The sequence below is a fragment of the Hibiscus syriacus genome, unplaced genomic scaffold, assembly GCF_006381635.1.
Source record: "Hibiscus syriacus cultivar Baekdansim isolate YM2019G1 unplaced genomic scaffold, ASM638163v2 tig00110156_pilon, whole genome shotgun sequence".
Taxonomy (NCBI): domain Eukaryota; kingdom Viridiplantae; phylum Streptophyta; class Magnoliopsida; order Malvales; family Malvaceae; genus Hibiscus; species Hibiscus syriacus.
Window position 1 is genome coordinate 2,483,993 of NW_024062606.1, and position 11,749 is coordinate 2,495,741.

Below are 11,749 nucleotides of genomic sequence, written 5' to 3' on the forward strand. Positions count from 1 at the left end.
TAGTTTGTTGTAAACGTCACGTCATTGCAAGAACGAACAAAAAGGGCAAAAATAATAAATAAGCCCCATATCAAACAACCCGGAATCCATTGGCGCTGTAGAATTGTTCACTTCGGACGGTGTCGTTTTGGTGGAGTAGCTGCACACGAACGCGGAATCGTAATTTGGCTCTTTGCCACTCTGCCATGATGTGGACATTAATTAATATATTTGAATTTAAATCTTATTATATATGATTAAAAATTACATATAATTTAACCTTAATTTGATAATTCTATGAAAATCAGTTAAAATCAAACTAAAATATTTAAATCGTATTAGGCATCTAACTAATAAAAAAATATCTACTAATATTCGAATCAAATGTTGAATTCTTCTAAAATTTGAACTGATTTTTCTAAAGCTAAGTAATATTTTTTTTTTGGATAAATCAAATTTTATTATCTAAAGAGCAGTATTCTGTTATAAAATACAATCAATCAATCAATACAAGGCTCTTATCGAACCTCACGGTGGGCAATTCATAATTGTTGGAGGTCTTCCACGAAAGTTGCTCTCAATTTAGTGTTGGGAGCAGCCTACTACCCTACCTCCTCCTTACCCCATTATATATGAAAATAAAGTTAACTAATTTTTAAATTCACACAACTTCAATAATAACTTTGAGTAATTCATCTGTAGATCTGTGATGACCTTTAAAGATTTTGGGATTCCTTTCCTCTCACAATGTTTATTTATTTATAATTGAACTCTTCCCGAAAAATACCTCTAATAAATTCAATGATTATTATGTAGATACATCGACGGTCAATGCGTTCGATGACAAACACGTGTCCCTCCTTAACTCACAACAGTCCATTTATAAATGATTTTTTATTACTCGAAAGCTTTATCCAATTAAGAAGTTGATTAGGAATTAGTAACTAATTAATTATCTAATTAATGAAGAGAAGACAGGGATTCAATGAACCAATAACCAGAGAGCTTGGACTTCACAGCTACCATTACAAAGCATTATTTTATCACATTAAGTTTTTTAAAAAGATTTTTCATGAATAAATAGAAGCGCGAAATCTTCGACGAGAAAAAAAAGGACTGTGAATGATTTGAAGAACAGAGTGGAAAGATTTAAATAGGAGAGTTTTGCAGATTAAGGAATCTGCTTACGAGAAGATTTCATCAGAGTTTCTTCTTCTCATTCATAGGTTCATCTCTCCGCTTGTTTCTGTTATTTTTCTTGTTATTTTAATCTTCATCGAGCTTTGTTGCTGAATGCTTATCGTTTCTTGTTGTTGTTGTTTATATGTATATATTTGTGTCGTAAGGTGATTTTAATTGTTTGATTTGTTCTCTGAATATATTACTTGATGATCTTATCTGTATTCAAGGATCTAATCATGATTAGACAAAATCATGCATTGTTATCTTACAGTCAACATTTTCAACTTTAGGTTTTGAAATTTAGGATGCTTCGCAACAGTCTCTTCTGATTTTTCAATATATAATGTATATATGGCGAAATCATACTGTTTTTTAGCTGTATTTTAACTATTCTTAGTATTTATGTTCAGGTAGTGTTAAAGATTTGGTCAAGCTGCTTAAGTAAATCAATGAAATAGCCTTGCTTTATAAGATTTTGCATGGACACGGAAGCTCCAAAGGAGTGTTTCTCTCCTTTGGAATGACTTTAAGTTGAAGGTATGATCCAATTTTCTTATAATGATAATATCTTATGCATCTCTTGATATTCAAATGTAAATCCGGGTTCTTACCCGAAAGTCCCAATGGATTTATCCGGTTGTAGAGATATTAGAGTTTTGGGTTTAGGGGTAGGCTTCCATTTTAAGAACATTGGAAATACTGCATTTCGAGTTTGGAGCTACTCACTCGTATTGCCTAGTCTTTCTTTCGGTTTTTTAGTATTGATTGAAGTTATATTGTGGTCTAAAAGGCAGATCTCTTATTCTGGTGAACTCTCCGATGAGCTTTTCGTATGCTGCATTCATGGATTTTTAATTGATATATTGTTTCCATAAGATGATATCAAGGTCATCATCATGTCTTGGAATTTACCGGATATCACGTGTAGCCGATATCTTATTGCAGCATTTGTTTCATTTTTCTAGGATTAATTGATAGACCAGGTGCTTTCCTTGGAGCTTATCTGCTTTGTGTCTGCTTCATCTTCACTAGTAGCAGTCTAATTATCCGCATAATGGGTGGCTGCATCTCGGTACATAGTGAGAAGGCACAGTCAAGGTTGCACAAAAGACGCTTTGGCAGATTCCGCAAGCGCCATGGGAAAATCGCCTCTTTCATTCCTGATGTAAGTGTGAAAAGGATGAGTGATGCTGGGAGTCATATGACAGAATTTTCTGTGAGTGAATATGTTCATCTCGACTTCGAGACGGATGCTTCAACCGCCTTCAATTGCAACCGCTCAGAGATGTCTAATATGTCGTTTCATCTAACACAACTACAATGGAACCACAGTCAAATCGATGTCAATGGTCTCTTCTATTCATTTCTTGCTTTTACATTTTTGACATCCATGCATCCATATATACATATGCATGGTGAACACCATTTTGCATTTGTGCTCATTCTAGGAGACATTTTTTACATATGCAAAATCTAGGAGATGCTGGTTATTTGTTCACGGGGTTGAAGCAACTGTATTTTTTTCGAACAATCTCTAACTATAGAAATGAAATTATTATGCAGGAAGATGCCAGGAGGAAGAATGGTTCGATTCTGTTAGCATTATTGCGTCCGAGTCGGATGATGATTCCGGAAGCATATACGGAGGTAATGCAGTCGCATCTTATTGCAACCAATTGATTAATTCTTTAGACTATGATTTTCGATGTCAGGTCGGATGGAAAAGCTTATACACTTCTCTTTTGGTTTCCCTTTTGCTGTTGCCTCCAGATGCATTTTCTTCTTTGGGTAGTTCAGTAGGGAATATTTCAAATGCGCAAATGCTTCAGTATGAAAGTTCATGCTTCGTTGAGAACAGGTCTAAACATGAAAGATTTTATGAAAGTTACAGCGGCCATAGAGATGGCTCAGTCAATTCAGGAGACAAAACTCAAGAGTGCCGAATGAAATCAACCGTCATCATGCTTTCCGTGAAGAGAAAATCTTTGGAAGGTAATGAAATCCCAGAATTTTGTAAAGTAAACCTCTCAATCGATATTGTTTGAACATTCTGATAAGAAAAATGATACATTGTTCATAAATGTTTACGAGTTATATATCATTAGTACATACTCAAAATCACAAGGAAAACAAACAAATCACCTTTATTTAATACCGCTGTGCCTGCTTCTGCTAACTAACAGAGTTAATAGCAGGTGCAGCTGAGAAATACTTATACCGTCCAAGAGCTGGACTCGTAATTCCTTGCTCGGGAGAGAAACCGACTGTAGGAAGCTGGTCGGAGGTTTCACCTTCACATTTTAAGCTCCGAGGCAAGAATTTCTTTCGGTAAGCCACTTCACTGTTATTCGCATTCCGCAATATATCATATTCTTCATACATGGAACTGAAGTTTGAACCCCGTGGTGCAGAGATAAACAGAAGTTACCTGCTCCAGATTGTAGTCCTTACATACCAATCGGTGTCGATTTATTCGTCTGCCCTCGGAAAGTGAATCACATTGCTCAGCACCTCGAACTACCACATGTAAAACCACACGAAAAAGTGCCTGCGCTGCTAATTGTCAACATACAGGTTCTTCTTTCGCCTCTTTACCGTTCCGAAAAATGTTCTTTTCATCATTGTGGGAAACATTGCTTCGATCAATTTTTACATCTATGATGCATAAGTCGTTCGGTTTTCTTCTTGCAGGTTCCGACTTACCCGGCAAGTATGTTTCTTGGTGATGCCAATGGGGAAGGCTTGAGCCTTGTCTTATATTTTAAGGTCTCAGATACTTTTGACAAAGATATATCCCCTCACTTCCAGGACAGCATAAAGGTATTTCCTTCGTCAATTTTCTCGTATAACTTTATAATCAATATTCATTGCGATTCTATGCTGTTCTGGTTTTCTTTTCTTTTTGGATAAATTATGTGTTTAGTATCTAAACTATCAGTTTTGATCCATTTGAGTACCTAAACTTTCAATTTTTTCAAAACGTACCAAAAGTTTAGTTTCTGTTTCATTTTAGTACTCGCCGTTAAAAACTTTAGTTTTTGTTTCAGTTTAGAACCCCGATCAAAATTTAACATTAGGTTATGAAAAATTGAAAGTTTAACTGATAATTTAGTTACTAAACGCTTTAAGTTTTTAACGGCGAGGTACTAAAATGAAATGAAAACTAAACATTAGATATGGGTTTGAAAAAATTGAAAGTTTATGTATTAAAACGGATCAAAACTGATAGTTTAATTACTAAGCACGTTAAGTTTTTAATGGCGGGTACTAAAATGAAACGAAAACTAAACGTTAAATATGATTTTGAAAAAATTAAAAATTTCGGTACTAAAATGGATCAAAACTGATAACTTATGTAGTAAATTCGTAGTTTACCCAAAAAAATTAAATGTATCCAAAACAAATCTGTCTCCAACAGTCGCACTTGGATCATTGTAACATAGAATTGAATCTTGATTTTGATACAAGGATATGATTCTCACTTTAAAAACGTATAAAAATTGAATAGTTCTGTTTTTTAAAATAAATTTATGCCCGACAGTCACACCTGAATCTGTGTAACACATAATTGAATCTATTCTTACCACCTTTGTGTTTGTGCTTTGTTACAGAAATTTATTGAAGATGACATTGAAAAGGTCAAAGGGTTTGCAAAAGAGTCCACTGTTCCTTACAGAGAGAGGCTAAAAATTTTGGCCGGTTTAGTTAATCCGGATGAGCTTCAGTTGGGTGCTACTGAAAAGAAGCTTATTCAAGCTTATAACGACAAGCCAGTGCTTTCGCGCCCTCAACATAACTTTTATAAGGTAATCTATAGCTTTTTCCAATTCCAGTTTTAGTTTGATGGGGTTCAGTTACATGCATTAAAACTATTCTAAAGACCACTTTTACATCACTTCCTACTTTTAAATTATTTGATTTAAAATATAAATATCTAATGTTAATGTTAAAATGTATTTTTTTAATTTATTTTAAATAATTTTTTTAGAAATGTTTTTTCTATAACAGTTGACAAACTTTAAACATCAATTTTTGTAATGCATTTCTCAATATAAGTTTAAAAATATTTTTAACCTGAAAAGGTTATAAAAGTTATTTTAAAAAGTAATGCAAAATATAAAAAAGTTATTAAAGTAAATTGCACCCATTTTTTACACCTTCATGTGGTGGTTATCGTCCAGGGATCGAATTACTTTGAGATCGACCTTGACATACACAGATTTAGCTACATATCTAGGAAAGGACTTGAATCATTTCTAGACCGTACGAAGAATGGAATCATTAATCTGGGTTTGATTATTCAGGTAAGTTCTCCCCATTTTTCTCTAATTTTCAATAATCTAAACCTAAGTTTTAGGAAAGGCATAATAACAAAATCACCCCCTCAACGTTTATACAAATAATCACTTCGTCTACTTTTTTTTGAGCATTTTAGCACTCAACGTTTTATTTTGAAACAAAATGACCCCTATATGAATGAAAATAGTTAGTTAACTAACGACGTCGACCAACACTTCCTATTGATGTGGCAGGTTCATGTGTGATGGCACATCATCAAAAAATATTTTTAAATAAATTTTTATAAATATATATATATAATTAATCATAATTATAGTTTACTCTAAAAATAATTTTTTTGCTGAAGTGGTATCACATATAAACCTACCACGACCGTATGAAAATTATTTTGTTGTTATACCTTTGAAAAATTATTTGAAATATAGATGGAATAAAATTTAAATTTTATGATTTTTTCTATTTTAATTATAAACTCTAAACCTTAAATATTGTACATGACATTCAAATAATTAAAATTGTGGGGTTCAAATATTAGATGATAATTGTATAAAATTTTTTCATTAATTCATTAATTAAAGGGGGGAAACGCGAAGAAAATCATAACGCTCTGTGTTTTCCGTGGGGGTTTTTTAATGCATGTTTGCAGGCACAAAAGCCAGAGGATTTACCAGAGCAAGCCTTGTGCTGCTTGAGGTTGAACAAGATTGATTTTGTAAATCACGGCCAAATTCCTACCATTGTAACTGTTACAGATGATTAAATAGCAGATTTAAGTTAAACAAAGGTGATTAATCTGTATCAGCAATATTTGCATTCATTTTTATTGTTATTTCTGCCTTGTGCCTTTTATTTTTATAATCCAACTATCCACAGCAGCCAAAAGCTATTACTAGAAATATTGCGTTCAAAACTTGTTGCAAGATTAATTAGTATATGTCAAAAGTCCATATACTTTAAAAAAAATAGATTTGGTCCCTACATTTAAAAATGTTAAGAAATCATTTCTATGATTCAAAAATATTAATCCAATCATTTATGATTTTTAGGTCATTTATTTAATTGTTAATCTTTTAACTCCAGTCCCTAGATACAAATAATATTTTCTATAAAAAATTGTCAAATGGTTAGGCTGTCATCATATGACACGACATATAATTTTACATAAAAAAAATAAGAAAATTTAATATATTTAAAATACTAAAACTAATAATTCTTTTGTTAAAACTGTTCTTAGATGAAAACGATTTTAATGAAGCTATACTGTACTGATACAAATAATGAATATTAACATGAATTATTAACATCCTTAAATTATTATCTATGATAATATCTTCAAAAATGAAAAATAAAATTGTCAATTATTTAATTTCATACAGTGCTATTATCAAACTGATAAATCAAAAATTTTAAAGAATGCACTAATTAGCACTCTTCATTTAAAACACATGGAAACTCAGTAAAAAATGAACATTACCGTATTTGATGAGGGCAATGAGAAATCGGAATTTATTTGGGGCCAATGTCCTTCAAAGCACAGATCTGCTCTTCACCCATTGCTGACATCACAGTCACAATCAGATCCTTCCCCTCAGCAAATCCAGTCTTTATCTGTATTCACAACACATCTTTTTGAAATCACATGCTATTTGTATTTGTTAACGTATTTATATATAAATAAATGTAAAATCATGGGAAATGGATGTTTACAAAAAAAAAAGAAAAAGAAAGAATCGAATTAGATACATCTGTATCTCAAATTGATTCGAATGTATAATACTCTTGAGTTAATTCTTTTGTAATTTTTAAAGTTACAAAATGATTGTTTGATTATAGAGAGTTATTTTGTTAAGTCCATCGACTATTAAAAATTATAAAATTATCACTCAACTATTCATTATGTTCAAAATTCGCCCTTTTCTATTAAAAAAATTAACAATCACCTAAGTTGAACGTTAACATATTGACTGAGATATGATAGTATTTTGAGATTATGAGATCAAATTTTATCATATCTCAATTAGCAAATTAACGAGTTTAGAACAAAGTTAGGTGATCATTTTATAACTTTTAATAGTCAGAAGGTCATTTATAACTTTTGTGGTTGAAGGATTCGATAAAACAATATCCTATAATCGAGGGACCATTTGTATAATTTACCCAAAAATAAATTCAGGAGTATTGTAGATTCGAATCAATTCGAGATACAGTCATACAGACGTAGCTAATTAGATATCATTGGTCTTCTGAAACTAGCAGGCATTTGACAATCCAAATGAGCTTGGATGAGTTTATCAGTTTCATTATAGCAAAGAAGAAAGAACTCAAAAATCAAAGCCATTTAACATGCAAACTAACCTGTGTAAGCAGAGCATCATCAGTGGGAAGACGAAGATCATCCTTAGTGTTACCACTTTCAGTAAGCAAACTCACCTAAATCATTATCAAACATTATGCTCAGAAAAAAAAAATCACCTAAATACACAAAACTCCAAAAACAAATCAAACAAAAATGGTTTTACAAATCCATCCTCGGAGATATCAATCAGCTGGTAATCAGTACGATTGACATGAGGAATCTGTAAAAAAAATGGAACAAACAACATAAACATCAGCCTCCGAACCCCTAAAACATGACGCGTAAATCGACCGAGAGATTAGACTTACATCGCAGTTGTGAGATGAAGGAACGATATCTTCGACTTTTTTGCCGGAGAAGATATCGATTCCGACGAAATGGCATTTCGCGTGGCCGTGTTTTCCAGTCTTGGAAGTCGAAACTTCCACAACCTACAGGAATTCAACAACAGCAAATCGAATATCAATTTAGCTAAACACTAATTGTCCTTCAATTCAGTAAGTTCTTAATCGATGATTATTCTCACTCGTCGAACGACAACACAGATCGACGAATGATGCAGAAATTCTTTTATAACTACATTTCAAATTCTAGCGATCTAAAATAAAGAGAATTTTACAGAGATCGAAGGCATAAAAAAGGAAAATATGCATAACAAAACGGAAATTTAAAACGAAAGATTCGTGGATCAGAACCGTAACCTTGCAAGGACGGCCTTTGATCACGATGTGGCCGTTCTTACGGACGGTGCCGGCCTGCTGAGGAAAAGTTTTAGAAGCTCCCGCATCCGCTTTCGATTCAAAATGATGATCCTCATCGGACATGACGACCGAGCTTAAACAAATTCAGAAAGTCTTTGGAGAACGGGAGAGATATGGATCAAAGCAAAACCTTGGAAGAGAGAAAGGAAAGTGAGTGAGTGAGTGTGCGTAACTGATACTTTGCTTGAGATGTTTACACGTGATTTATTTTGGATTCTCTATCAATTCAATTTCAATTTCTTTAATTAATTACTTTTTTTTAACAAATCTTATATTAAAAATATATTATTGTTTAATGAAATTTTATTTTATTATTTAAAAAAAATATATTTTATATTCTAATAATTAAATGATATGAATATACTCTTGTTCAAGGTTGGAAACAACCACGGACATATGATTTTAAATTAAAGGCACATAAACTTATAAAATTTAACTTTATATTTATATAAACCTATCAAATAATTTTATTCTTTAAATAAAATATTGTTCTCATTTGAAATATTAAGCTGGAAGAGTTATATTATAAGATATTTTTATGTTAGTAATGATTAATTTTTTTAAATAAATATTATCTTATAAGTTGATGTTTGTATTATTTGAGTCTATGTTTTAAAATATTTTCTTGTAGAAAAAGATTAGATAATCCAAGATAAACAGAATAATGAAATCATCGTAGATAACTCGACGTCATAATAAATTAAGATAATTATGTGTTTAGTACTTAAATTATTAATTTTGGTATGTTTTAATATTTAATTTTTTTAAATCATACTTAAAGTTTAATTTTTATTTATTTTAGTACCCGTTAAAAATTTAATGTTAATGTTTGGGGGGGAATGAAAGTTTAGGTGCTAAAATGAGCTAAAATTGATCGTTTAGACGTGTTAGTTTTTAATGACGGATACTAAAATAAAATAAAAATTAAACTTTATATATAATTTTAAGAAAATTGACATACCAAAATTGATAATTTTTTATTAAATGTGTAGTTTACCTAATAATTTATTAGAAGTGATAAATGGTAGTACAACAGTTTCCCATGTCCAATCAATAGCTTCAACTTGGACAGGAAACTCAAATAATTAGGCAATCTAATCTTCATGTTGCTGAAATTAATTGGATTTCGTTTTGCTCTTCACATTTTTTTTATGTTTCCTTAGAGGGTAAGTTACTGTGTTAGTGTAAATTTATGATTTTGGAGGGAAAAATTCCATTGCCGGGAATTGAACCCGTGACCTGGGTGAAAGCCAATTATGCTAACCACCGGACGCCAATGGAATTTATAGTTTATGTTTGAAATAATATTAAAGTGTTGTTTGGTTGACATGAATCTCTTATAATTATGGGGAATTAGAATTCAATTCCACTATTTTTTCATGTTTGGTTCAAGTTTTCCAAGGGAATTGAAATCCATCATTGCTTCAACTTTCCATTAAATGAGGGAAATTGAATTTCATCCAAAAATGAATGAAATTTAATTCCCTTGTTGGAGTGAATTGAAATTTGACCATACTATCCTCATCAATCTTTTGGTAACTTATTCATATATTGAATAAAAATATTTTTTTATTATTTCGGGTCGGGTTCTGGTTTAGAGTGAAAAATACCTGACCCGAAAATATATATAATTTTACCTTATATATTTAGGAATAATTACAATAATACCCCTCTCTATATATATATTTTTTCAATTAAGCCACTGTTTTATTGAATAAAAATAATTTTTTTTATTATTTCGGGTCGGATTTCTAATTCATATATTCGGGTCGGGTCGGGTGAAACTTTATTTTGTTCGGATCGTGTCGAGTTTTTTTAAGTGTGATATTCGGGTTAGGTTCGATTCGGGTTTAGGGTGAAAAAAATGGTACCCGACCTGAAAAAAATATATAATTTTACCTTATATATTTATGAATAATTACAATAATACCCCTTTGTATATAATTTTTTTTTCAATTTAGTCAATGTTTTTATTGAATAAAAATGATTTTTATAATTTATTGAAATGAATAATCAATTAATAAAATGAAAATTTAATATTTTTTTAATTTTTTATAATATATTACTACATGTAAGTTGTAAAACAAACTAAAATAAAACAAAAAAACAAAAAAAAAACAATTATGTCATTTTACATTACTGAAATCAAATTCATCTGACATGTATGTGAACTAAACAGAATATGGAATTGGATTACAGTTCCATTTCCTGCCAACCAAACAGAATATGGAATTGGATTTCAATTCCTGACAGATTCCAATTCCTTCACAGATTCCAATTCACTCAGAAACATTCCAGCGAATCAAACATCACCTAAGGTTAATCTAGTGAAGAGATGGAAAGGTCAATTTTAAATGCAGATATAAGCTTTGTTTTCATGGACGCAAGAAGTACCGAGGGACAAAATGTCCCTATAACTTAGGAGCAGGCGCGCATTTTTCACATGCGAGGCGTACGGTTTGTATTATATGATATAAATCAAATTAATATTTTGACACACACTAATACTTTAAAATGCAAATATGACTACTCAAACTATAATTTCTAAGAGTAACAATCTTTTATACTACTGACAGTTGGCTTAGGGCTGTTTTTTTAAAACAACACATTTATTTTCTGTCCTTTAAAGCAGTTGTTTCTTCTTCTATGACCATTGGTTTACAATTGCATGCATGCATCAGTCAATATAGAAATATGAGCTGTGTTCTTTTTTATTTATTTGATCTTTTTATGTTTTTCTCTCTTGAGATATTTCAATGACCTTATCTTCTTTTCCTTACTCTCCATCCGCCCCTTCTTCCACAAAACTCTTTCCCTATCTTCCTTTGTTTTGCTTTTGCGGTGACCCCTCCTTCAACCCCTTCTCCCACTAAACCAGGTAACATTGGTTTTAATCGCAAAAGATCCAAAGCGCTGTGCCCGTTGCCCGTTGCCCAATGCCTATAGGCGCGCGCCTCACGGTGCTTCTTATAAAATGCCTCACCCTGACCAAGGCAGGCGTTCTCTTCATCGCTTCTATGCGCCTCGCGCGCACTTTTAAAAACCCAGGATATAAGCTCATCGAGCTATCTCTTGAACCAACATTCGCGATGAGAAAATAGTATGTCTAAATTTCAAATGAACATAGAAAATGAGGGCAAACGAGAAAATGACCTCAAATTGAACTTTCATA

General features: G+C 31.7%; 2 protein-coding genes across 4 annotated transcripts; one reads left to right on the forward strand and one right to left on the reverse strand.

Annotated features, from left to right (window-relative positions):
- The first annotated feature begins 1,101 nt into the window (after positions 1-1,101).
- Positions 1,102-6,283, forward strand: LOC120216038. Of its 2 annotated transcripts, XM_039213555.1 has the most exons (11): positions 1,102-1,205; positions 1,572-1,698; positions 2,145-2,510; positions 2,725-2,808; positions 2,932-3,153; positions 3,357-3,489; positions 3,573-3,735; positions 3,853-3,981; positions 4,773-4,967; positions 5,343-5,465; positions 6,107-6,283. In XM_039213555.1, the coding sequence occupies exons 3-11, from the start codon at positions 2,216-2,218 to the stop codon at positions 6,218-6,220; spliced, it is 1,458 nt and encodes a 485-aa protein (XP_039069486.1). In that variant the 5' UTR covers positions 1,102-1,205; positions 1,572-1,698; positions 2,145-2,215; the 3' UTR covers positions 6,221-6,283. The 2 variants fall into 2 exon arrangements, with proteins under 2 accessions (XP_039069486.1, XP_039069487.1); XM_039213556.1 differs by lacking the exons at positions 1,102-1,205; positions 1,572-1,698 and having other exon boundaries at positions 2,130-2,510.
- A 659-nt stretch (positions 6,284-6,942) lies between these two features.
- Positions 6,943-8,730, reverse strand: LOC120215724 (eukaryotic translation initiation factor 5A-2-like). 2 transcript variants are annotated; one of them, XM_039213317.1, is made up of 5 exons: positions 8,518-8,724; positions 8,125-8,247; positions 7,980-8,036; positions 7,816-7,890; positions 6,943-7,068 (listed from the first exon to the last, which is right to left on the reverse strand). In XM_039213317.1, the coding sequence occupies exons 1-5, from the start codon at positions 8,638-8,640 to the stop codon at positions 6,967-6,969; spliced, it is 480 nt and encodes a 159-aa protein (XP_039069248.1). In that variant the 5' UTR covers positions 8,641-8,724; the 3' UTR covers positions 6,943-6,966. The 2 variants fall into 2 exon arrangements, with proteins under 2 accessions (XP_039069248.1, XP_039069249.1); XM_039213318.1 differs by lacking the exon at positions 7,980-8,036 and having other exon boundaries at positions 8,518-8,730.
- Positions 8,731-11,749: the final 3,019 nt, after the last annotated feature.

Excerpts from the sequence above, each read along its gene's own strand:
- LOC120216038 (XM_039213555.1), top strand. The coding sequence starts at position 2,216 with ATGGGTGGCTGCATCTCGGTACATAGTGAGAAGGCACAGTCAAGGTTG. Across the intron at positions 3,154-3,356 it reads GAAGAGAAAATCTTTGGAAG|GTGCAGCTGAGAAATACTTA; the intron begins GTAATGAAATCC and ends AGTTAATAGCAG. Across the intron at positions 5,466-6,106 it reads ATCTGGGTTTGATTATTCAG|GCACAAAAGCCAGAGGATTT; the intron begins GTAAGTTCTCCC and ends GCATGTTTGCAG.
- LOC120215724 (XM_039213317.1), bottom strand. The coding sequence starts at position 8,640 with ATGTCCGATGAGGATCATCATTTTGAATCGAAAGCGGATGCGGGAGCT. Across the intron at positions 8,248-8,517 it reads TCAAAGGCCGTCCTTGCAAG|GTTGTGGAAGTTTCGACTTC; the intron begins GTTACGGTTCTG and ends GAATTCCTGTAG. Across the intron at positions 7,891-7,979 it reads ATATCTCCGAGGATGGATTT|GTGAGTTTGCTTACTGAAAG; the intron begins GTAAAACCATTT and ends ATAATGATTTAG.